The sequence below is a fragment of the Trichomonas vaginalis genome, chromosome II, assembly GCF_026262505.1.
Source record: "Trichomonas vaginalis G3 chromosome II, whole genome shotgun sequence".
Lineage (NCBI taxonomy): Eukaryota > Parabasalia > Trichomonadida > Trichomonadidae > Trichomonas > Trichomonas vaginalis.
The window spans coordinates 6,925,837-6,950,274 of NC_067204.1; the positions used below are offsets into that span (position 1 = coordinate 6,925,837).

At 33.0% G+C, this 24,438-nt stretch overlaps 10 protein-coding genes across 10 annotated transcripts, besides 3 other annotated features; 6 read left to right on the top strand and 4 right to left on the bottom strand.

Moving 5' to 3' along the window:
• Positions 1-48: 48 nt before the first annotated feature.
• Positions 49-86: a mobile genetic element.
• Positions 87-4,023: 3,937 nt separating this feature from the next.
• On the bottom strand, positions 4,024-4,640 carry TVAGG3_0499720 (uncharacterized protein; the record flags this gene model as incomplete). Its single annotated transcript, XM_051236530.1, has 1 exon — positions 4,024-4,640. A coding segment is annotated over one exon (617 nt), but the record flags the coding sequence as incomplete, so codon positions are not given.
• Positions 4,641-5,323: 683 nt separating this feature from the next.
• Positions 5,324-5,360: a mobile genetic element.
• Positions 5,361-9,015: 3,655 nt separating this feature from the next.
• On the top strand, positions 9,016-10,739 carry TVAGG3_0499740 (AP65-2 adhesin / malic enzyme; the record flags this gene model as incomplete). The annotated part of the gene is made up of 1 exon (XM_001294516.2): positions 9,035-10,735. The coding sequence occupies one exon, from the start codon at positions 9,035-9,037 to the stop codon at positions 10,733-10,735; it is 1,701 nt and encodes a 566-aa protein (XP_001294517.2).
• Positions 10,740-12,214: 1,475 nt separating this feature from the next.
• On the top strand, positions 12,215-13,301 carry TVAGG3_0499750 (lipase; the record flags this gene model as incomplete). The annotated part of the gene is made up of 1 exon (XM_001318342.2): positions 12,318-13,241. The coding sequence occupies one exon, from the start codon at positions 12,318-12,320 to the stop codon at positions 13,239-13,241; it is 924 nt and encodes a 307-aa protein (XP_001318377.1).
• Positions 13,302-13,852: 551 nt separating this feature from the next.
• On the bottom strand, positions 13,853-14,182 carry TVAGG3_0499760 (2 iron, 2 sulfur cluster binding; the record flags this gene model as incomplete). The annotated part of the gene is made up of 1 exon (XM_001318343.1): positions 13,853-14,182. The coding sequence occupies one exon, from the start codon at positions 14,180-14,182 to the stop codon at positions 13,853-13,855; it is 330 nt and encodes a 109-aa protein (XP_001318378.1).
• Positions 14,183-15,138: 956 nt separating this feature from the next.
• On the top strand, positions 15,139-15,962 carry TVAGG3_0499770 (uncharacterized protein; the record flags this gene model as incomplete). The annotated part of the gene is made up of 1 exon (XM_001318344.1): positions 15,151-15,843. The coding sequence occupies one exon, from the start codon at positions 15,151-15,153 to the stop codon at positions 15,841-15,843; it is 693 nt and encodes a 230-aa protein (XP_001318379.1).
• A 362-nt stretch (positions 15,963-16,324) lies between these two features.
• Positions 16,325-16,935, bottom strand: TVAGG3_0499780 (vesicle fusion with Golgi apparatus; the record flags this gene model as incomplete). The annotated part of the gene is made up of 1 exon (XM_001318345.1): positions 16,346-16,924. One exon carries the CDS (start codon positions 16,922-16,924, stop codon positions 16,346-16,348), a length of 579 nt encoding a protein of 192 aa, XP_001318380.1.
• Positions 16,936-18,458: 1,523 nt separating this feature from the next.
• On the top strand, positions 18,459-18,821 carry TVAGG3_0499790 (uncharacterized protein; the record flags this gene model as incomplete). The annotated part of the gene is made up of 1 exon (XM_051236531.1): positions 18,459-18,821. One exon carries the CDS (start codon positions 18,459-18,461, stop codon positions 18,819-18,821), a length of 363 nt encoding a protein of 120 aa, XP_051094355.1.
• An 18-nt stretch (positions 18,822-18,839) lies between these two features.
• On the top strand, positions 18,840-19,082 carry TVAGG3_0499800 (serine threonine-protein phosphatase family; the record flags this gene model as incomplete). Its single annotated transcript, XM_051236532.1, has 1 exon — positions 18,840-19,082. The coding sequence occupies one exon, from the start codon at positions 18,840-18,842 to the stop codon at positions 19,080-19,082; it is 243 nt and encodes an 80-aa protein (XP_051094356.1).
• Positions 19,083-19,086: 4 nt separating this feature from the next.
• TVAGG3_0499810 (uncharacterized protein) lies at positions 19,087-19,935 on the bottom strand (the record flags this gene model as incomplete). Its single annotated transcript, XM_051236533.1, has 1 exon — positions 19,087-19,935. One exon carries the CDS (start codon positions 19,933-19,935, stop codon positions 19,087-19,089), a length of 849 nt encoding a protein of 282 aa, XP_051094357.1.
• A 453-nt stretch (positions 19,936-20,388) lies between these two features.
• Positions 20,389-24,438: part of a mobile genetic element that runs on past the window's edge.
• On the top strand, positions 23,139-23,504 carry TVAGG3_0499830 (phage tail repeat-like family; the record flags this gene model as incomplete). The annotated part of the gene is made up of 1 exon (XM_051236534.1): positions 23,139-23,504. A coding segment is annotated over one exon (366 nt), but the record flags the coding sequence as incomplete, so codon positions are not given.

The following is a 24,438-nucleotide window of genomic DNA, read 5'->3' on the forward strand; positions in this document are numbered from 1 at the left end:
GTAAAAAATTTTTATCGTCTGACAAGTTTCTCTGTGAAATATGAAAATTGTTGTAAACAGAAATTCATCAAAAGTGACACCTCAGAAAAGCTAAAATATTGAATTTTTGGAACTTTTGATAGAGCACGTTTTTAAATATTAATTAAAGTAAATGTATATTTTGTAAAGATTCTTTTTAATAAAAAAATAAAATTTTGAAGAAGAACACAAAATCTTCTGAAAAATAATATCACATAAACTCATATTATTTTCTAATATATAACTATTTTATATAAAAATCAAATTCAATGATCTTAAAAGCGAAGGATAAACCTCAAAATTTACGAATATAATGAGTGGGAATATAATGCTTATCTATCATAAAACCATATGAAATATCAATTTTTGCTTTACGCCTAATTTTTGACGACAATTAGCAAAAAATGTTAAATGTTAACACTCAGTCCATTTGAATATGAAAAATAAAATTGACTTTGATTAAATGTTTTTATTTATCATGCAATTCTTCTTGCGACCAAAGATTTGAATAAAAGTTCAAAAAATAAGATAGCTTAAAAAATAATATACGGTAGTGTTTACTAATAGATGAATAGTATATAAATTCTATTAAAATGGATTTGATCCAAAAAATATATAAAATTTGATCATAAATAAAATCGTTTAGTAGTCATTTAAAATAGGGTTGTACAAACTGGCACGCCTGCTGGCACACCCTTTTTGGCCAGCTGGCACGATTTTTTTAAAAAACACATTAAAAAAGTCACTTTTTGCCCCATCTAATGAGATTTTTTTTACAATTTTTTTCCCCTTATTTTTCAATTTAGATATGATTTTAAGCTCTCCAAATTGAAGTTTACCTGATGTTTCTTAGTTTTTATGATAATAAAATGTTGCAAAGTTGAGTTTGGATTCAATAAATTTAAGAAAATTTTATTTTACAATGAAATTATAAGAAAGGATGTTTTTATCCTATGTCAAAGAGAATACATTTGTAGATCCCGACTTTTGACATGGTTGAAAATTCCAAAAAAAAATTCAAAATTTAAAAAAAAATTAAAAAATATAAATTTCATGTTAAAAAATGATTTTTGAAATTTTTTTGGAAAAATAGAATGTCATATTTTTATGTTTTATTGCTATTTTTTACGAAATCAATCAAATATTTGTTCATTTGGCTGAGATTATAAATAAAATCTTTCTAAATCTTGCAATTGATTGCTAAAATCTGTTTTATGTATTAATTGGCATTGAGATTCGTTATAAAAGAATGCGAATTATTTTGTATGAGTAAACGTATTTTGTAAAATTTCAAATTCTCTTCTCTCATTACTTACCTTAGATCTCTCGGCTTTTAGCTCTCAGATTTCGCTCATAGAACTCAGGTTTTAGTTATGTACTCATAGATGTATCATTACTGCCCGCAGATCTCTCATTACTACCTTACTAACCAGATCTTAACTCTCCGAACTTACTAACCAGATCTTAACTCTCATTACTACCTTACTAACCAAATCTTAACTCTCATTACTACCTTACTAACCAGATCTTAACTCTCATTACTACCTTACTCATCAGATCTTAACTCTCATTACTACCTTACTCATCAGATCTTAACTCTCATTACTACCTTACTAACCAGATCTTAACTCTCATTACTACCTTACTAACCAGATCTTAACTCTCCGACCTTACTAACCAGATCTTAACTCTCATTACTACCTTACTCATCAGATCTTAACTCTCATTACTACCTTACTAACCAGATCTTAACTCTCATTACTACCTTACTAACCAGATCTTAACTCTCATTACTACCTTACTAACCAGATCTTAACTCTCATTACTACCTTACTCATCAGATATCTAATTATTTACATATGATTTCTCACATCTCACTCAAGTCTCATTACTTACCCTATCTTTTTAACCTTTTCTGATAATTACTGAAATAACTAAATCCTTTTTTAGTTTAATTCTGATATTAAATTTTTAAAATCTCTTTAATTTTTTGAACTACGCCTTTAATTTGTAATTGCCGATTTCACAGATTTGAACCATTTAATAAAATAACATTATTCAACTTAATCATATCAAACATGGTAGTTTGATTTTCAGATCTACATTTTAAAAACCTCTTTATTATCTTGAGTTATACTTTTATTATATAATACCTGAGTTCATAACTGAAAACTCTTAATTAGAGTACAATATTCAACTTAATCATAACAAGATTTGTTGAATTTCAAATTTGATTTATATCTTCCATCACTTAAAACTCTCACAGCTTACAATGTTGCATGCTAAGATCAGTCATAATGTAAACCTCTCAATTTTATTGTCGTGGGAAGTATCTCAATTCCTTCAAAAAAATTGAAAAACTATTTAATTTTAAAAATATAATACTTTTAATTAGTTAATTAATTGAGAATTTTTAAAAATCACTTTTGATAATACTTTTGAGAACTTTAATTAAAAAAATATATTCAAAAATATCCAGGATATCAAGCGGGAATTGTTCCTTATGAGGTATATAGTTATGATGTATACCTCAAAGGAACAATTCCCTCCTTAAAACGAGAAAACTTGTTCGAAATTGTTATCATTTCGAACAAAGTTTTCTCGTTTTTAATTAACAAACTAAAGGCTATGAGGCACTGATTATATATTAGTGCTTCACAGCCTTTAGTTTCTAATAGATAGCTGGGAAACTTTCTTCCAATGATAAGTTATTCAGAGAAAGTTTCCCAGCTTTCAAGAGGGAATTGTTCCTTATGAGGTATATAGTTTATATGTATACCTCATAAGGAACAATTCCCTCCCTTAAAATCATAGACATTTTTATTCTTATTATATCAACCATTCAAACATATTCCTCTGAAAGTTATTTTATTAAAATTTAGAATTTTAATAAATATAGAGTTGGAATTTCATACAATACCTATATATTTTCAATAATGGAATTGAAAACCATTCTCAAAAAGTTCTCAGAAAACCTTTTTTCATTAATTTTAAGAAATCTGGAGTATTAAATTAAGTGATAAATTCGTTTGACACTACTTTAATTTTTAAATTCAAAAAATTATATGTGCTTCTTAAAATGACTCAAAAAAATTTTATTATAAAATAATATATAATATTAAAAATCCCACAACATTTTTTTACTTTACATAATCGTACTTCCTCGACGATTAATTTCCACTCAATTTCTATCGTTGACCGAACTTAGCATGCAACAACAATATAAGCTAAAAAGTATATTTTCATAGTAATAAAATTAATTATTAAATTTTTTACTTTTTCCTTTCCAAAACTAGAAAAAAAGGAAGGGAAAGGGGAAAAAGAAGAAAGAAAAGAGAAAAAGAAAAAAAAGAGAAAAGAAGAAAAAATATAATGAGCATATTATATAATTATGGTCATAGGCCGAGTGGCGTGGAAAGGGTGGAGCCCGAAGGGCGACATCCTTTCCACGCCACGAGGCCCGATTTTTGGCCACTTTTTTGATTTTGGCCGCGTGCCAGCTCCTGGCAGGCGGCCCGCAAAATTGTGCCAGTTTGTACAACCCTAATTTAAAATGATGTAATTATTCAAATTTTGCTAAGACCCATTCGTCTTTGATATATAACTCCCATTTTTGCATTTCTGGCTCGTACCAAAATTTTGAAACTTCGAATAATTCGTTAGGAGTGTAATTACTATTCGTTTTTGGATTAATATCGAGAGATAAATGTGGTGTTTGTTGTTATTTTTAATGAACTGCTGAACTGAGTCCTTGATTTGTTGAATATCATCCAACTCGTCTGGCAAAAACTTTTCTAAGCTTGGCCACAGGCGCTTCCACCTTGCCGTTCTGTCTTGGCATATACGGCAAGGTGTGCTTCCAAACTATTCTGTTTTCCTGCATAACCTGGCGAATTCACCGCGGTTTTCACCGCCGTTATCGGTCCAGATGCAGTAAGGAATAAACTCCTCTAAAAGTTTCTTAAAACCTTCGCTGTTGAGTTGGAAGACTTGTTTTTCAATAATTTAGTTTTGAGAACTTTACGTGTCATATCATCCAATATGGCAAAAAATGGAAAAGAAACATTACCGTGAAGGTAATGAATATCGCAGTGCCATATCAAATTCTTTGATATGGCACGATATTTGGTAGGTGGATCTGCTGGTTTGTAATCTCTTTTTGAAGATAAACCTGATTCCATCATAAATTTTTCCACTTGATGATGCTTTATTTTTTGTAAATTGTCAAAAATTTGATCTTTTGTCAAATCTTCTATATTTTCAAATTCTTTTGCAATTTCTTCTTTTTCTTTCTCACAATCGGGATTTTGAGCAATATTTTGAAACCTTTTAATCAATAAATAAGTTTTTGAAATTCCTCCTTTATATTGTGAAACACAAGAATTAATTAATTGTTTTTGCTCAAATGTTGGTGGATTTGGTTTTCTGCCGCGACTAACTTTTGGTAATTCGATTTCTTGAAGTTGAAATGCTCTTCTTATTGTATTTTCGGCAACATTCAATTTAATTTTACCATTTTCCAATTCAACTTCCTTTCCCACACTTTTGTAAGATTCACCTTCTTCTATTCTTCTTTTAGCTTCAAATAGCCATTCTCTGTTTATAGATTTGGCAGTAGTCATAAAAGTGGTCCTTCTTTTGTGATAAGATTCAAATTTGAATGTGGATGATAAATAAAAATCAAAAACAATTGTTATAATTTAAATGAAGAAGTAATTTAAAACGATTTTATTTATGATCAAATTTTATATATTTTTTGGATCAAATCCATTTTAATAGAATTTATATACTATTCATCTATTAGTAAACACTACCGTATATTATTTTTTAAGCTATCTTATTTTTTGAACTTTTATTCAAATCTTTGGTCGCAAGAAGAATTGCATGATAAATAAAAACATTTAATCAAAGTCAATTTTATTTTTCATATTCAAATGGACTGAGTGTTAACATTTAACATTTTTTGCTAATTGTCGTCAAAAATTAGGCGTAAAGCAAAAATTGATATTTCATATGGTTTTATGATAGATAAGCATTATATTCCCACTCATTATATTCGTAAATTTTGAGGTTTATCCTTCGCTTTTAAGATCATTGAATTTGATTTTTATATAAAATAGTTATATATTAGAAAATAATATGAGTTTATGTGATATTATTTTTCAGAAGATTTCATTCTATATGCCTATGAAAAGTACTCTCAAAACTAACTTTTTCCTAATTATAATTAAATCTAGAATAATGTATTATGCTTAGTATTATTTCATTTTTCTCATTCAATTTAGAATTTACAAATGTCAAAAAATTGAGAGCTGTCACTTTTGATGAATTTCTGTTTATTACAAAATTTAATATGAGATTGTTGCATGCTAAGTTCGGTCAACGATAGAAATTGAGTGGAAATTAATCGTCGAGGAAGTACGATTATGTAAAGTAAAAAAATGTTGTGGGATTTTTAATATTATATATTATTTTATAATAAAATTTTTTTGAGTCATTTTAAGAAGCACATATAATTTTTTGAATTTAAAAATTAAAGTAGTGTCAAACGAATTTATCACTTAATTTAATACTCAGATTTCTTAAAATTAATGAAAAAAAGGTTTTCTGAGAACTTTTGAGAATGGTTTTCAAATTCCATTATTGAAAATATATAGGTATTGTATGAAATTCCAACTCTATATTTATTAAAATTCTAAATTTTTAATAAAATAACTTTCAGAGGAATATGATTTTGAATGGTTGATTAATAAGTATAAAAATGTCTACGATTTTAAGGAGGGAATTGTTCCTTATGAGGTATACATCATAACTATATACCTCATAAGGAACAATTCCCTCTTGAAAGCTGGGAAACTTTCTCTGAATAACTTATCATTTGGAGAAAGTTTCCCAGCTATCTATTAGAAACTAAAGGCTATGAGGCACTAATATATAATCAGTGCCTCATAGCCTTTAGTTTCCTATTAAAAACGAGAAAACTTGTTCGAAATGATAAACAATTTCGAACAAGTTTTCTCGTTTTAAGGAGGGAATTGTTCCTTATGAGGTATACATCATAACTATATACCTCATAAGGAACAATTCCCGCTTGATATCCTGGATATTTTTGAATATATTTTTTTAATTAAAGTTCTCAAAAGTATTATCAAAAGTGATTTTTAAAAATATCTCCAATTAATTAACTAATTAAAAGTATTATATTTTTAAAATTAAATAGTTTTTCAATTTTTTTGAAGGAATTGAGATACTTCCCACGACAATAAAATTGAGAGGTTTACATTATGACTGATCTTAGCATGCAACAATTCAAACTCTATATTTATTAAAATTCTAAATTTTTAATAAAATAACTTTTCAGAGGAATATGATTTTGAATGGTTGATTAATAAGTAGAAAAATGTCTACGATTTTAACGATCTGACAGCAGAAATCGAATCAGCGGAGCCTGAAGAATCAGATTACGCGGGGAAAATAGGTTTTGAACGCTTAGATAGGGATATAATGAGACTTTATGAGGTATGCTGTATAAATATAGCTTTTGCAATAATATGTCATGAGACTAGAATATGAAGAGAGTATATATGTGTTATTGTCAAATGTTTATATGTGGAGATAGCTCGGTAGAGTCTATAAAATAGTTCAGTACATGCCATAGGGAATATAAAGCACAAAAAATAATAAATAAATATTAAATAGGGAAATTAATATTTTAAATAATGTAAGTAAAGTATTTTCTCTAAATATCATAGTGGATGACAAACAAGAGTGCACAATGCACTCTTGTCGGTCAAAGTTTTGCAATCGTATTCTGATTGCAATAAATTGTTTCATTCTGGGAGACATGCACAGGCAATGTCTCCCGGAATGACACATGCAGACCAACAAGAGTGCACAATACACTCTTGTCGGTCAAAGTTCCGCATTCAAGTTATGAATGCGGAACAGTATGCCATTCTGGGAGACATGCACAGGCAATGTCTCCCGGAATGACACATGCAGACCAACAAGAGTGCACAATGCACTCTTGTCGGTCAAAGTTTTGCAATCGTATTCTGATTGCAATAAATTGTTTCATTCTGGGAGACATGCACAGGCAATGTCTCCCGGAATGACACATGCAGACCAACAAGAGTGCACAATGCACTCTTGTCGGTCAAAGTTTTGCAATCGTATTCTGATTGCAATAAATTGTTTCATTCTGGGAGACATGCACAGGCAATGTCTCCCGGAATGACACATGCAGACCAACAAGAGTGCACAATGCACTCTTGTCGGTCAAACTTCCTTAAGCTTCTATAAGGTTATAATACATTATCGTAATATTCTAATATTTATGATTCTTACTACTCAATTCAATATAATCATATAAGTCACTCATAATCAGGAGCATAATTTAAAAATCTATAGCTCATATTTTGACAATTATATATATATAGATGATGCATATTGCAATTCCGGTTTCAACACGATCAAATGTCAAACCATGATAAAATATATATCAATTTACAAAATATCGATTAACATTAGAATCCATATCTAATTCCATCAATGCACAAGTTGTAAATGCTTAATTCATCTTTGAGAAACGTGAATAGCACAATTTTATAAGATTATTTGTTGAATATTTAAAATATAAGCCAAATCGAATCTGCTGTATATTACTTTAGTTTATAATTGAATGTTAAATGTGCTCAGATAAATATTTGAGTCAGATATCGCATTTTCAAATTTCAAATTTTATCTCATGAAGTTAGAATTCATTTGATCATACAACATCATATTAGTCAAACTAGAGTTCAATCGCGATTCCAAAATGGAACAATTGCTTGTTTTATCAAAATGTTAAAATATTAATCTAAAAAACTTAATATCTAACCAAAACATTCTAGAAATATCATATACAGGTATATGCAATCTAAATGCACACGAAATACTGAAAATTAAAAAGAATATTTATGAGATTATTAAATCTTATGCATTTCAATGAAGAGTCGATAATTATCATCTCTATAGGTTATATATCAACATATGAGTTTTTGGATTGACCACTACTATACTAATGTGATCAAATTAATCTGATTTCTTGAATTTTCATTTGAAGCATTCGCAGTAGTAGGAGTACCTTCATATATTAACATATTAAAAAATTGCGCCCAGATTCGCAGTTTAATCATGATCTTAAGATTGCATTAGATTTCGAAATGCAGAAAAAAATCACTTTAGATTCCCTTCAAACTCTAAGCATAAGCATGTCTCTATATGAGGAAACTATTTAAGCTATTCATTTGGCGGCCCAAAAACTCATGTTGCCTGAGCGCAGAAAATACCAATTTTTGGACCCTGGGTAGGGGTCATGCATGTTTTCTAAATGTTGGAAAAGTAGGGTAATCGATAAGTCAACAATTGGAAAATAATAGTTCTATGTCTTATTTCGAGGATACAATCGACTAATTTAATAAAAACACCATCAGTATTGCGGTTCCAAAGAAAAAAATAAAATTGATCATCAATGTAAAAAGAGATGTATCGCGATAATTAAATATGAGATTCATATGAAAGTCCTAATTAACATACTAAAAAATCAGAATCAGATTACCTCTTTTAGGTCTTTTTTGGCCGGCATTTTTATATTAATTTCGGTGAATTCAAAAAATTGAATAATTTTGTAAAATAATTGACCACTTAACTTGGCGAAAAATCACAACATATGTTATTTAGGTTTATTATAGTTTATAGATACATATATTAAAAGAAAAACATGATTTTAGATAATAACGATAGACTGAAGAAAAAAATGACTCGATAGATATATTAATTTAGAATAATATGCCTCTTTGATTGAGGATTATTTCTAAACTACTTTCGATGGATGGATGAAATATTCAGAGAGCTCACTCAAAATATTTTTCCGCTAGGACTCAATTATTCTGAAAAGATTCAAATTTGAATGTCAATTGGCCAGTACTGAACAATGAACTTCACATTTTAAGTTCATTTCACTTTGGAATTAGGAATGCTCACATCTGTTAGCTATCCAGTCCGCAACATCTGCAGAAGCAAGCTCCCACTTGCCAAGACAGGCATGACCCTCCTTCAGGATGGTGACCTTTCTAAGGGCACAGCTTTCACAAAGGAGGAACGTGACCACCTTAACCTCCGCGGCCTTCTCCCATACAAGGTCTTCACAAAGGATGAACAAGCTGCTCGTATCCGCCGCCAGTTCGAATTAATGCCAACACCACTCCTCAAGTACATCTTCCTCGCTAACGAGCGCGAGAAGAACTCTCAGTCCTTCTGGAGATTCCTCTTCACACACCCACCAGAGGAGACAATGCCAGTTCTCTACACACCAACAGTCGGTGAAGCCTGCCAGAAGTGGGCTACACACCGCCAGTCATACCGTGGCATCTACATCACACCAGAAGACTCTGGCAAGATCAAGGACATCCTCCACAACTACCCACGCCAGGACATCCGCTGCATCGTCGTTACAGATGCTGGCCGTATCCTCGGTCTCGGTGATCTCGGTGCTTCCGGCCTTGGTATCCCAGTCGGCAAGCTTATGCTCTACACACTCATCGGTCAGGTTAACCCAGACCAGACACTCCCAGTCCAGTTAGATATGGGTACAGACCGCAAGGAAATCCTCGCCGACCCACTCTACCACGGCTGGCGCCATCCAAGAATACGTGGCCCAGCTCACACAAAGTTCGTTGAGGAATTCGTCGCTGCTGTCAAGGAAGTCTTTGGCGAGACATGCCTTGTCCAGTTCGAAGACTTCGAAATGGAAACAGCCTTCACACTCCTCGACCACTTCCGCTGGCGCTGCAACTGCTTCAACGATGATATCGAAGGCACAGCTGCCGTCGCTGCTGCTACACTCGCTTCCGCTACACACATGGAAGGCGTTCCAGATCTCAAGAACCAGAAGATCATCTTCATCGGTGCTGGCTCTGCTGCTACAGGCATTGCTAACCTCATCGTTGATATGGCTGTTTCCCGCGGTGGCATCACAAAGGAGCAAGCCTACAAGAACATCATCATGTTCGATCACAAGGGTATGGTCCATGCTGGCCGTAAGGATCTCTACGACTTCAACAAGCCATACATGCACAACATGGAAGTCTACGGCTCCGTCCTTGAGGGTGTCAAGAAGTTCAAGGCTACATGCGTCATCGGCGTTTCTGGTGTTCCAGGACTCATCACAAAGGAAATCGTCCAGGCTACATGCGCTAACTGCGAGCGCCCAGTCATCATGCCACTTTCCAACCCAACAGTCAAGGCTGAAGCTAAGCCACACGATGTCTACCAGTGGTCCAATGGCAAGGCCCTCTGCGCTACAGGCTCTCCATTCCCAGTCGAGACAGTCAACGGCAAGAAGACAATCACAGCCCAGGCTAACAACTCCTGGATCTTCCCAGCTGTCGGCTACGCCCTCGTTACAACACGCGCTCGCCACTGCCCAGGCAAGGTCTTCGAAGTTGCTGCTGAATCCCTTGCTTCCCTTGTTAAGAAGGAAGACCACGATATGGGCAACCTTCTCCCACCACTCAACAAGATCCGTGACTACTCCTTCGGCATCGCCCTCGATGTTGCCAAGTTCCTCATCAAGGAGGACCTTGCTACAGCTGTCCCACCAAAGGGCACAGAGCTCAAGGACTGGCTCAAGGCTCAGCTCTTCGATCCACAGGCTGAATACGATCAGGTTTACTAAACAGTTTTGATCTTCTTTTGGTTATTTTAATTAATTAACTCTATTATTTTTTCATCTTCTTCAATTTTAATGTGTATCTAAAGCTTTTTATATATACACTGGCTCATATTACATCTAAGAAACATTAATACGAATGAATGAACAATGTTTAGCAATTTTACAAGATAATATTATTGAATCTGATCAATACTTCTTTTGGCTGACTAAGCGTTTGAACCCATAACAAGTTCAAAAAGCTCATCAATTATCTGAAATATCTACTATCTTGAAATTGTTAAATTAATTTGGATCAAATCACTTCAAGTGATTGAATTTTCTAGTTTTCGTCAAGGTTATCATATGGTTTAATGTGTAGTTAGTCATTCATGTGCATAATCTTGGTAGAAGATGTCTGAGATTGAGCACTAAATTAGCCAGACATAGGGTTGTTAAAAATATCAAAAATTAGCGTTTTGAAGACACCATGGTGTCTTATAATTTTCCCTTCCTTATTGGCGTGTAGAAATAAATGCGCCAATAGATTGAAGAAGAAGAATTGTTTTTCTCTTAATGAACTTTAATCCTTTTGATATAAGAATATTAAAAACATTAATATAATTTTGATTTCGGAAATTAAATTTCCAAATTTTTTGTCGATTTCGGAAATAACAGGATCCCGCATCCAACACGCAACAACAAAACACAAAACACACTTTTTGGTTCTTTCATCGTTTTAATCGTAATTTATGTAATACATGATTTGGATAAATTTTACAAAAATAGAACCTATATTATATTCTTTTCAAAGATTCTTGCAAATCATCAAAAATAATTGTATTTTAAAAAACGATCAAATTATCCTTTCATTATTTTAAACTTAAATTAGTTTTTATGATTGACTAAAGCAATCATATTTATTCATCATTAAATAAACAAAAAAATAATATTTGAGAGTTATTTCAAAAAAAACACATTGAATTTATTAATTTGTCTCAATTTCAGTATTATAAATTTTTATAATTTCAATATTTTGAAATACACTTTTTAATATTTCAATATTTATGATATTTCAATGTATTAAGTGGTCTCAAATTGAGCTTCTCAAATATAAGTTGGCCTATTCAAATAATAAAATTAAATAATATTTAAAATAATAAATAAAAGTGATTGAGGTCATAGCAAAACGGCTGTTTCAGTCATTAATTCTTAAAAATAAAAAGGGTAAAAACTAAATAAAATGGGTAAAATTCAATAGTGTCTGTGCTATCGTTCAATTTGAAGGTGTCTTTTGAAACCGCAAGACATATTGAATTTTTGAATAGTGTATTATGGTTTGACAGACACCAATGAAAAAAATAAAATGATATTTATTTTAAATATATAAGATCCTTATATAAAATATAAATATTTTATCATTTTATTTTCTTGTTTTAGAAATGTTTTTTATTGAAAAATCAATAAAACTAACTCCAAAATAAAATTTTTGATTTAAAGACACTATGATGACACCAGGTAAATCTTCCAAGACACCTATCGTCGGGAATCTAACAACCCTAGCCAGACAATTATCGAAAAAAAATTTTTTCGTTACAAAAAATTTTAGATGTCAGCACCTGAAGATTGCGTTGATATGGAGATGGCACGTCTCTGCATTACAATCCAAGATTTCATGTCATTCGGAGAGCCCCTTCCTTCTCCTTTGGAGAAAGTTATCACAAGAGGCGGAAATGGATCTGGAAAACCATACTTCTTCCTTGCAAAAGGCGATGACAACATTTACATTTCTATCAGAGGTGCATGCGAACCCGGAGATTTCGGCATTTGCTTAGATTTCGAAAGAGAAAATTTAGCCAACGGAAAAGCTCACAGAGGTATCTTAAACGCTGCAAGATGGGTCATTGAACAATGCGACAAATATATCAATGAATGCCGTGGAAAAATCATTTGCACAGGTCATTCTTTAGGTGGAGCTGTTTCTTCAATGATTTGCTCCATTTTACGTCTTGAACGCGGATTGAAGAACGTATACGCTGTTTCCATGGCTCCTTTCCCAATTCTTTCATCAAATCTTGTCCAAGAAACAAAGAAATACATCATGTCATTCGTTTACAACAATGATGTTGTACCACATTTGAATTCTCGTACAATCGGAATGCTCGTATCTATGTTCTGTCCACCAGGACCAAACCAAAATGCTGCAATGTTGACAGGAATGATCAACCAAATGCTTTTCGGCATCATGCAGCAATCAGGATACATGCAGGCAGGTAGCAATCAGGAATTGGCACAAAAATTACCTTCATTAGTACAAAGATTACTTCAAATGTCACAACGCCCTGAAGAAACAGAGTTATTTATGCCAGGATCATGCTACCACATACAAGCAACTCCTGACGGAAACGTTACTTTCACTATTTTCAATGAAGCAACTCCATTTAACGTAATGGCCGTAATGGGTGGCCTTATGGACCACAATATTACCAACTATATAGATAATATCATGGGTTGGGATGGCCCTGAAGAATAATTCTTTTATTTTTTAATATTAACTAATAATTTGCCTAAAAATCTGTTATATTACATGTATTATTTATTAATCTCTTTTTGATTCACATGTAGCAATAATCATAAAATATATTCTGTTTTTTATTAGGAAAATGGAATGCTTTATGCTATCATACACCATTAGATATTGTACCTTAGTACTTGCCCTACTTGGAATGCTCTCTAGTACGATTTATTTACCGGTTATAATCATGTTGGCAGAGTAATGATGCATTCTTGCATAATACTGGATAGTAATATTCGTACATATATCAACTTTCATACCAAATAAGCCTGAAATTATTTTGGAAAAATGTCTATTTTTTAATCGTTTGATTTCAATTGCCTACACGTTGACAAAGGATACTACTTGATACAACATTTCGATAATAGCTAGCGATTGTTGGGCATAGTATTTCGACTTTTGTTGAATGAATATGACCGCATGCCGTAGTTCATCTAATTAATAAATTTATATGAAACAAATAATGTAATTCAACTTTATCTGTAATTAGTTATTAAACGACGAGTTAAAAAGAAAATTGCAAAAATTTCAGTAATTCTTTGATTACATATAAACCGTTACTAAATATTTTAGTGTGTCATCTCGATTGTAGCACCATCGAACTTGGAGTTGAGGGAAAGCTGGCAAGCAAGGCGAGATGTTGGTGTAACACCTGTTCCGCTAGCAAGAAGTTCCTTCTCGTCAGCATCTGGAGCTACGTAGAGGTTCTGTGGGAGCTTGCAGTGGCATTCACCGCAAACTTGGCTGCCGCCGCACTTGCCCTGAAGTCCTTCAGCTTTTGTGCCTGAAACAGCATCAAAGAGAGTCTGTCCATCGTTGAAGTTAATTGGAACCTTCTCACCAGCTGGTGTAACAACTGTGAGCTTGAAGAAGCGGGAGTTAGAAAATGAGCAAAGCATTCAGAAGAAGTGACTTGATTGCAGTATTCAAAAAATCGATGGGGTTCACAAAAATTCAGAACTTTTATATTTTATGAGGTGCCCTGATAAATTGCTCTCATGAAGGACCACCAAATAATACTATTCGTTTTATGCATCTTTTATTTTGTAAAGTTAGCAGTTTTTCAAATTTTTATCAGATATGAATCAATATATGATGATGTAAACACTTTTGCTGTATGGGCGTATTGAATTTGAAGGACAACAATTGAATTTCGATACTATCGAAATAAATGTAAAATCATAACTACAACAATCTAACGATACGATATTTCCCATTCAACCAAAAATCAGTTCATTTAATTTCAAATCACTACAATAATTAACGCAAGATGTCTAATACAAAGTAACACTTTGCAACAAAGCACATTTTCTATCTTTCTGATCCTTTCCCGCTGTTCGCTAGCTTATGGATAAATAGCAAATATTGATTTTTCAAAAATTCGCTTGTTGACATTACATTGTTATACTTTATGATAATACGTACCAATTGTTAGCCCGATTACGCAGGATAAACATTAAATTCTATCAATATATATTTTATCAAGCTTTATTTGTTAAGATTTGACAATTTAATCATAATGAACAAAAAACACGAAAACTTTTATAATCATTGAACACATATAAATTACTTCATTAAGGCCCTACATGATTTGATATTAATATGCCATTTTTTGCTTACTCATATTAAGTGTTTGTGTTGGATATATCTGTTTAATACCCAAGCTTTGAATTATGATTACCCAACAATAATCTTCTTATAGATATATCGCATTATTTGCATTTAATCAATTCTGTTAGCAATTGTTACTAAATTTCAATTTTTCAGATCCATTATTAGAAATTTCTGTAATTTAATAGAACGAACACTAAGGATCCATTTCGGAGTGAAATTGTCAGTTTTTTTATTCCCGAAAAAAAAATTATAAATGGCTTTTGAATTCAATTCTATCTTCCAGTATCCACAGTATCTTTACTGGACATGCTGTATAGCCCCTCTCATGTCACTCATATTAATTATTTTATGGGATTGGCATATAAAGGGCGAATTTGACACAACAATCGTCGTTCCTATCGCTTTCATTTCAACAGCATCAGCCAGAACAATCAATGGATGGGCTACATTCTTCACAACTCTTTCTCTTTATTTCCTTACAGGAGATGTCTTCAAATTCTTAAGAAGAGCAGCTCCACGCAAAACAAAACCATTCATGTACAAATTAGCACGTTTGATGTATCCAATTGCTTCCTATCCATGCCTTTTCGCTCATATTATGGCAGCATTTTACATCGCCCGTTTTCCAAAGAACCAGTTAGTTTATCACGCCATGGCCTACTCTCTCCAGCCTGTTTTATTCGTTCTTGTTGATATTTGCTGCGCTTCTATTGGCAGAAGCATTGGATTTTGGCTTTATCTCTTCGATTTATTCCTTTGTGCCAATGTTGCAGCATACATTTACTACGGATACGAAAGATACTACTGCATGACCGATGAATTCCCAATTGAACTTCTTGCTCTCTTGGGATACGCCCAATGGATCGGAAACGCCATCAGATGGCCAATTGTCGGTTACCAATTGAGAGGCAATATATTCTTCCACTTGGTTGTTATTGATCAGTAATTTTTAGTTTATAATATGTGATATTTTTTTAAAGAGCTTATATATAATTAAAAAAGGAGGTTTAACAATCAAATTTACACATACTTTAAATACTAAAGTCTAAACATATTTAATCCAATATATTTTAAAAATAATTTTTATTTTTTTTTTTGAAAAAATATCTCCGATTATATAAACATCACAAAATTAGCTTTTGATAACCTAAGAAGTTTCAAATATAGGATTTGTGATGAATAGCTTGTTAATCTAAATTTATATCCGAAATAATGCTTCGTTTTAGATAGTAAACGCGTTGAAAACTCCTTTTCAGTGCAATGTATTCTGAAATTATACAATAAATGATTTAAAAACCCTTTAATCTCATATTTTTTGTAAAATTTAAGCAGAAACAATTTGTTATTAATGAGAAAACACCAAAAATACTTTTAAAAAGTGTCTTTAAATGAAAAAGCGGTTGAAAAGTAAAAGAATATTTAATAAATTTTCCAAACATTAATATAGTTTAAAAGTAAATATAAAGTACTAAAAGGATACCAATAACTAACAAAGCAACACATCCGTATGCAATTAGCTTGTTCTGATTAGCTCTTTGTATCATTCTTTGAACAACTTGTCTTGCTTGAGAAACTGTGTCATCTATTTGATGAACGTTTCCATGTGCGTGCATAAGTTTGTTTCTTTGGTTCGATAACTGTGTCAAAATTCCATTTCCGATATTATTTGTTTCGCTCATTGTCTGAGAGATGCCAATCAGCGATTCTTGGACACCCATTGATTGTGGTGTAGCACCAGCCATCAATTGAGATCGCTGTCTGTTGTTGTTAAGTGAATTTTCGATTAATTCGATATCATTTGAATATTGTTGGACCGATTTCATAACGTTATACTTTTCTGTAGTAGGTACTAAATTCATTTCGCTTTGTATTTCTTTCAAAGATTCTTTGGCTCCATGAATTTTATCGAGCATGTTGTCAATTATTGTGATTTTCCATTCAGATTTATCAGATTCAATCTTTTTCATGTCGCCTTTGACTTCATCAAGAATACCTTTTACATGTTCAAGGTAAAAGTCAACAGACATCGAAAAAGATTTTTGTCAAAACTGTCCGTACAAAATTTTGGTTCAATAATGAAAATGGCGAAATTATGCTAGCTGATATGATGTTAAGCTGCATGGTAACGATTTTTAAAGAATTTTCCTCCAAATTCAATAATTTTCACTAAGATCGATATATCATTGCTAAAGATAATTATAATCAAGCTCTACTTCATTAAGTGGTATTCTGCAACAGTAAAGAAATAGTCGAGATCCGTATTATGCACGGTCCAGATACCAAAACTAAAGATAAAAATTGTAGAACTCCACTTCATCACGCAAAAAAAAAAAAAAAAAAAAAAGGTAGTGGGGCTTCCAGGCACTTCGTGCCCTCTAGCCCCGAAGATGTTTAGTATAAATGAAGTTTTTATTCGGAAAATTGTTAGTCTTCTGGTGTGAATTCGGAGGACTCTTCTTCTTCCTCCATTGCTTCTGGGAAGAAGCCTTCTTCTGGGTCGAAAACATTATATAATGTGTCGCTTTTCACAAATTATATATGTTTTCATGTTTTGTCACTTTTCTGTCACTTTTCGGGTAAAAACATTTTTATTATTATATATAAATGAATTTTACAAAACCACCGTTACCGTTCTTTGGAAATAAGAGTAAATGTAAAGATATTATATTGAGAGAACTTAAGAAACTACCGAATGGTCTAACATTTGTAGATTTGTTCGGTGGAAGTTTCTATATATCCCATTTGTGCCATATAATATTCCCAGACTCAAAGATTATATGCAATGACTTCGACAACTATATGGACCGTCTCAAACATATACCAGACACAAACAATATATTGAAAGAGTTAAAAGAAAAGATACCTATAGGTAAGATGGAACGTATACCATTAGATAAGAAAAATATTGTGAGAGAGGTTTTGAAAAAAGCAGAATATATAGACTGGGATAGTATATCTGCTAGACTATTATATAGTGGTGCTATAAGAGTTCATGACATTGAAACACTTATGTCAAAAGTTTATATCTTAACTATACAAATGTTTTCAAAGAGGACATAGAAAAATATATTGAGGGTATAGAGTTTGTGAGATGTCATTGGACAGAGTTGTATGAAAAATATAAAGACAAGGAAAATGTTTTCTTTATAGTGGACCCGCCGTTCTATAACACATGGGATTTTCAATACCAAGTAGACTGGACTTTGAGAGACTCTTTAGAAACTTTAGACGTTTTACATAACCATCCATGCTTTTACTTTACATCCGATAAAAGTGGTTTGGAAACCGTTATGAGATGGTTAGAGGACATACATGACTATGAGTTTATATATGACAAGATAGAATATGAGAGAGGTCCTATAAACTGGAGAAAGTGTCATAACAAAGAAATTTTATTAGTAAGTAAATGTGGTTTGAAATCGGACTACTTGTTTTAGGTTTTTTCCATTGTGTCATTTATTTCTTTGACGTGGCAGAAAAGTACAGAGAATATGAAGATGAACCAATGCCTGCAAATGTTCAGTATATGTACTCGTAAGAGATATTTTTATCTAATATTAAATGGACGCACAGAACTTAGCGAATGCACAGCAACCTGGACAACCAAACCCAGAGAATATTCCAAATGAAGTTAGAATACAAACTGCAATGGCAAACTATGGTCAAGTGCCAACAGATGTACAAATGCAAACTGCCATGTCAAATGACGCTGCGTTAGGTTTGCCACCATGGTATGCAAATATGAGATGGAAAGAGTTTTATACAAACCCTGAAGTGGGATATAAACAACTTTATGCAGATGACGCGAACACAGGAGTTGACCCAGAATATGTTTTCTACCAGAGGAGAAACAGAATGTATGAGCTCCAGTTAAAGAATGCTATGGAACTCAACAGGAAACGTAAGAGACTAGGCGGACATTAGATTTTTACATATAGTAAAATGGGTTTCTTCAGTAAGATAGGAAACTTCTTTCGAAATGTTGGAAGAGGTATATGGAATGGAATAAAAACCGTAGGAAGAGGAATTTGGAACGGAGTCAAAAATATTGGTAAAAGAGTAGGTCAGTTTGTTGGTATTATACCTAAAGACCCTGAACCAGAAGAACAAGCTCCTGTTATACAACAGCCTGAACCTGCACCACAGTCTAGTTGGCAACCAAATCCAACACCTCAACCGTATTAAAAAATTATATTTTTACCGTTCGATAGTAGTTGTATATGAAACTAAGTTCTAAGTAAAACGCATGGTATAATGGAATTATTCTTTTTCTTCCATCTGTAGTAAACCATACTTGAAAGTCTGAAATACTTCCACTCGGCGGTTCATATAACTTTGTAGGTTTTTCGTAAAAGTCATTTGCCAAGCATAAGAAAGAGTTTTGAGCGCCAGAAAATGAAGCATGAACAATAATAGCAGCTGGGTCGAAAACATCTTTAAATAAATATGGTTCATCTCTTGCATATCGACTGTAAATATTTGCTAAAGGAAGTTTGACTTTCTGATTTAACATTCTTTGCAAATAATACCATGACATTGCAGTGAATTCTGTATATATTTGTTCGTCTTTCTTTGGATTGTTTTCGTAGATTTGAAATGACACTTGTGAATTTTGTTTGTCATATACAATTCTCACATAAAGTGTGCTCTCGGTATTTGCATATTCATCAGCATATTTTGCATAACATGAATTTATTTTATCTTCTATATTTTTTAACGCAGTCTGTAGAGAAGATGAAAGGTCAACTTGTATTAGCTCAATTTCTTCCCACATTTTTCGTTTCCCTTCAGATATATAATCTATATGAAACCTTACAATAAATGGAAAACTTTTATCTTCTACAGACACAAACTTCATTCTACGAAAGTCAATAGCTTTTGTGACAGATGGGTCTCTTAGCCATCTTAATGGGTAGTCAAAACGATAGCCTTCATGCTTTACGGTCTCTGTCTCAAACTTTTGACCGACATTAGTAAAAAGTTCATCTAATGGTTTAGTTGTAGCAACTCTTGAATTTTCTTTTTCTATTGGAAGCATATTTTATCTAGAATAAAAATGTCGAAAGATATTGCTTCTATGAGAGAAATACAACACAACCGACAACTCATTATGCAAGCTCTAAATAAGAACACAACAAACTTTTCAAACTATTCTAAGATATCTGAGTCATTGAAAGAAGGAAACTTAAAACTGACATTAAACCCAATGACAGATGAGTTTCTATTTCAAGACAAGAAGAACAATACTGTCTGTATAAATCCAACAAAAGGAACTTTAAACGAGAAACCTATAAATGAACTTCTTTTGAAAGCAGATGTTGACAACAAAGCTGACAAAGAATATGTAGACGATGCAATAGCAAAAGAAGAAGAAAGAGCTAACAATGCTTATGCAACAAAAGAACATACTCATCCTGAACTAGCAGACAAAACATATGTTGACAATAAAATGTCAAGTGAAGTGACAAGAGCTGAAAACGAATATTCTAAAAAGACTCATACACATTCTATATCTGAAATAACAGACTTAAACGTTAGCCTTGAAAATAAGGTAGATAAGGGACTTATGGCTAGTGTGTTAGTGAAGAAGGCGGATAAGGAATATGTGGATGAAAAAGATAAAGAAATTATAGAAAGGGTTGACTGGTACCATGAACGGACATCGAAGATTTTAAAAACTAAAGCCGATACAGGATGGGTTTCAGGATGTTTAGACCTTAAAGCAGATAAAACTTATGTTAACGATGAGTTAGAGAAGAAAGCAAATAAGACTCATACACATACAAGTTTTACAACTGTTGCTATAGAAAGTATTGAAGGAACGGTTGAAGAAACTGGTGGGGATGCATTATATTGTAAACCTCCTAACTTTCCACAAGGTTTAACATCGGATGACGACATAACGACGATGAAAAACATTAGATGTAAAGATGTTTATGTCATGAAGGATGAACATAATATTAAATTCACTGCTCAAGATTTATATGACAAGAAAGCAGACAAAACAGAGCTTCAAACATTAAAGACAGAAATGCTTCAAACATTATATCCTATAGGCTCTATTTATACGTCATTGAATTCAACAAATCCAGCAACAGTTTTGGGTTTTGGAACTTGGACTCAAATAGTCGACAGGTTTTTGTATTGTGCAAACTCTTCAAAGGAAACAGGTGGAAGTAAAACGATTTCAGGTGAAAATTTACCTGCACATAGTCACTACATAGATTTAAGTACATCTCAAGCAGGTTGGCATAAGCATAGATATTGGGATTGGTCAGCAATGACAAAAGGTAAAGGATATGATGTTAAAGACAACGTTAAGTTTGCTATAGATTGTTACTGGAGTAACACTGAGGAGGAGGAAACCATACACATCGCGTTACAGGATATACGCAAACAACGGGACAAAGTAAAGACTACATGCCACCTTACATGACAGTTTACGCATGGTATAGAAATGCTTAGTCGTCATTTTCAACTTCTTTAGCATATTCGTCAGGAGTTGTCTTATATTTTTAGGAACTGTCTTTGAAAGTATACCACCTTGAACTTTGACAAGTTTGAAACGAGGTCTGACAATAGTAGTTTTATCTTCTGCTTGCAGTGTGTACATTTTGCATGTTTGCCTAAAACTTCATAATATTCTCTTGTATACTTTCTTCTATTTTTACGAACACGAATGTAGTACCTGTCGGGTTCCCATTGTTGTCATAGTCAATAGTATTTCATATGGGTCGCGTTTAGGTATTTCTATTTTTACTTTGTCACCTTTCTGAAGTTTGAAGCCCGGCATTCTTTCTTGTTTGTCTCTTTTTGACTAAATTATTAAATATATAGTCTTTCTCTAAGTCAGGGTTGTTTTTCATTTCTTCGGGGAGTGGTTTCCCAAACCTTTTTGTTTACGGCTATTGTAAATATTTAAAACTTGTCTCATCTTTGCCATGGAGAAGTGTCTATATTTGTCGTCATATGACATTTCATTTGCTTCACCACCTTGTTGGTTGGTTTAAGTCTCTTAACATTTTTTATACAACCGTCAATGACACCAAGAGCAGAATGTTTTGGTCGACAATGAAATATTGGTTTACATTTTTTGAACGCAATAGTTTTTTACATCATCTGATTTGAAAGAACTTTCACAGTCAGATGTCAGTTTTGTTGGATGGTATTTGTCAACGAATATTGTCAAAGCAGTTTTCACATCTAAAATATTTTTGGACCATAATGGTATGGCTTCACAGTATCTTGTGTTTTGACCGACAAATATTAGCCAGTATGGTGTCCATCTGTTCTAACTCTCGAATGTTTTCCAAGATATCCATAAACCAAGCATTTGGTGTTGAACTAAAGATTTTTATCATGAGTGTTCTTTGTCGCTTTAGAAAATAGGGTCCTTGTTTGGATTCGTCATTTTTTATCCTATAAGAAATGGGTTTATTTGGCGCATTAGCAGGAGTTGCATCTAGATTTTACCCGCAGTGGGAACAATAGCCAGAGGTTGTATTTGGGGTTGGAAGGAAGATTTTGAGTACATTAGGTATACTTAAAGAGAAAGCACAACCTATTATACAAACTGTACAGAAAGGTTGGGATGTAGCCACGAGATGCAACAAATCTTATTCCAAATCCTGAAACAAGAGGAAAAGTTCAAGGATGGATGGACAATGTAGGAAGACAAGCAGGAAACTATTATAACAAAGCAAATGACTACTATAACCAAGCAGGACACTATATGGACCAAGGTGAAAGATTCTTTAACAGAGGATATAACCATGCACAACAGTGGGTAAACAATAACCAACCGCAACCACCTCAAACTTGGGGAATGTAAAGTTTTTTTACTGAGATGAAATGAACAATACAGCATTTGAGACAAATGGGTTCAAGATGGATTTGTCGGCTTCCAGCAGTTACACAACGTGTTTGTCAAGTTCTTCCTATACCTCAGGAAGTTTAGACCGACTTAAAAAACAACAACAACCAGTTGAAAACAAACCAAACTAAAATTTTTTACTGAGATGAAATGACCGAAGAAGTTGAAACGGTAGATTTGACACCACAAACAAAAAGTTCAGAACCATTGTCAAAACCTGTCAAAGAACTTACAGATGAAGAGAAAAATTCAATAATAGAAAGTGCCAGGTCTGGAAATACAAACCCTAACTACAAGTCACTTTTCATAGAAATGGAACGGCTAGTATCTCAAAAAAGAAACAGACTCTCACAAATAAAATATTGAAGTCTGAAGGAGCTTTCGAGACAACAGATGGAAAAGTTTACTTCACTGACCAACAGTTCATTATAGAACATCTCATTGACTTAGAGTCGAAATATTCTAAACTTTACAACAAACACAAAAAGTTGAAAGGAAAACAAAAACAAATGGCATATGATATTTATGAAGATGTTGACGACACAACTGTTCCTGCAGGTGAGGTAAAGTCAGAGGAACCGAAAAGTGACGAAAAACCGATAGAAGAAGAAAAACCAAAAACTGAAGATAAACCAAAACCAAAGTTTAGTTTCCAAACTAAACCAAGTCAACCTTCATTAGCTGGTATGGGTTGGCGTCAAAGACTTATGGCAGCAGGTGGTTATGTAAAGTAAAGAAAAAAATATTTTTTTATTTTTATAAAAATGCCCCCATATAGAATGGATAGAAAATCTGCTAGAATAAAAGCAGAGTTGCAAAGATATGGTTGGAGAGTTTCGAAGAATTTTAAATATAGGAAGGGAAGACCCATAAAAGTCTATGACAAACTGGCTGGTCTGACCTACGAAATGGATTTGGAAACAGCACGTGCCAATTATCCAAACAGACTAGAGAGGTTAGAAGAAGAACGTCTTATGGACATGCCTTTCGATGTTAGTGAACCTCAAGTTGAAGGACACGACGGCTTTGCCAGATTCTACTGGAAACATGACGAACAATTGCATCCTTTGAGAAGGAAAAAAGGTAGTGCAGAGGATGGTCATGCTCCCATGGAAAGAACAAGATATGCATATGAGAAGTACCGTGAAGTTAGAAGTCAAATTACATCTGGTCGAACCTTTACAGTAAACTTTGACGAAGGAAAGAACAAAGAAGGCTTCATGGGTGTACTTGCTGCCATACAAGACGGAAATAAGAAAGGACACAATCTCAGATTGACCATAACAGATTTGGATGGTCACATTTACTATGCACATGGCAATGTCACAACAGCTGCAATGCTTCTTGACGCTTTCAAGACTACAAAGAGAGAACAAATGGTTGACTCCGACTCAGACATTTTGAATGCAATTGAAGGAATTGCAAGTGTCAAGTTCGAATGGTACCAACCTAACCCTCAAGCAGTCAGACAACATGCTGGATACTTCCCGTTCATAAATAAGTCTGACATTGACTTGACAAGGTATGGAATTTACAATTCAATTGAAACAATTGTCAATGAACCTTGCATTCTTACATGTCTCAGGAACTCTGGTCTTGTTACAGATGAGAAGATGAAGTATCTTGAGTCATGTGTGAAGACAAGGTACATTCTCAGAGGTCAATTGG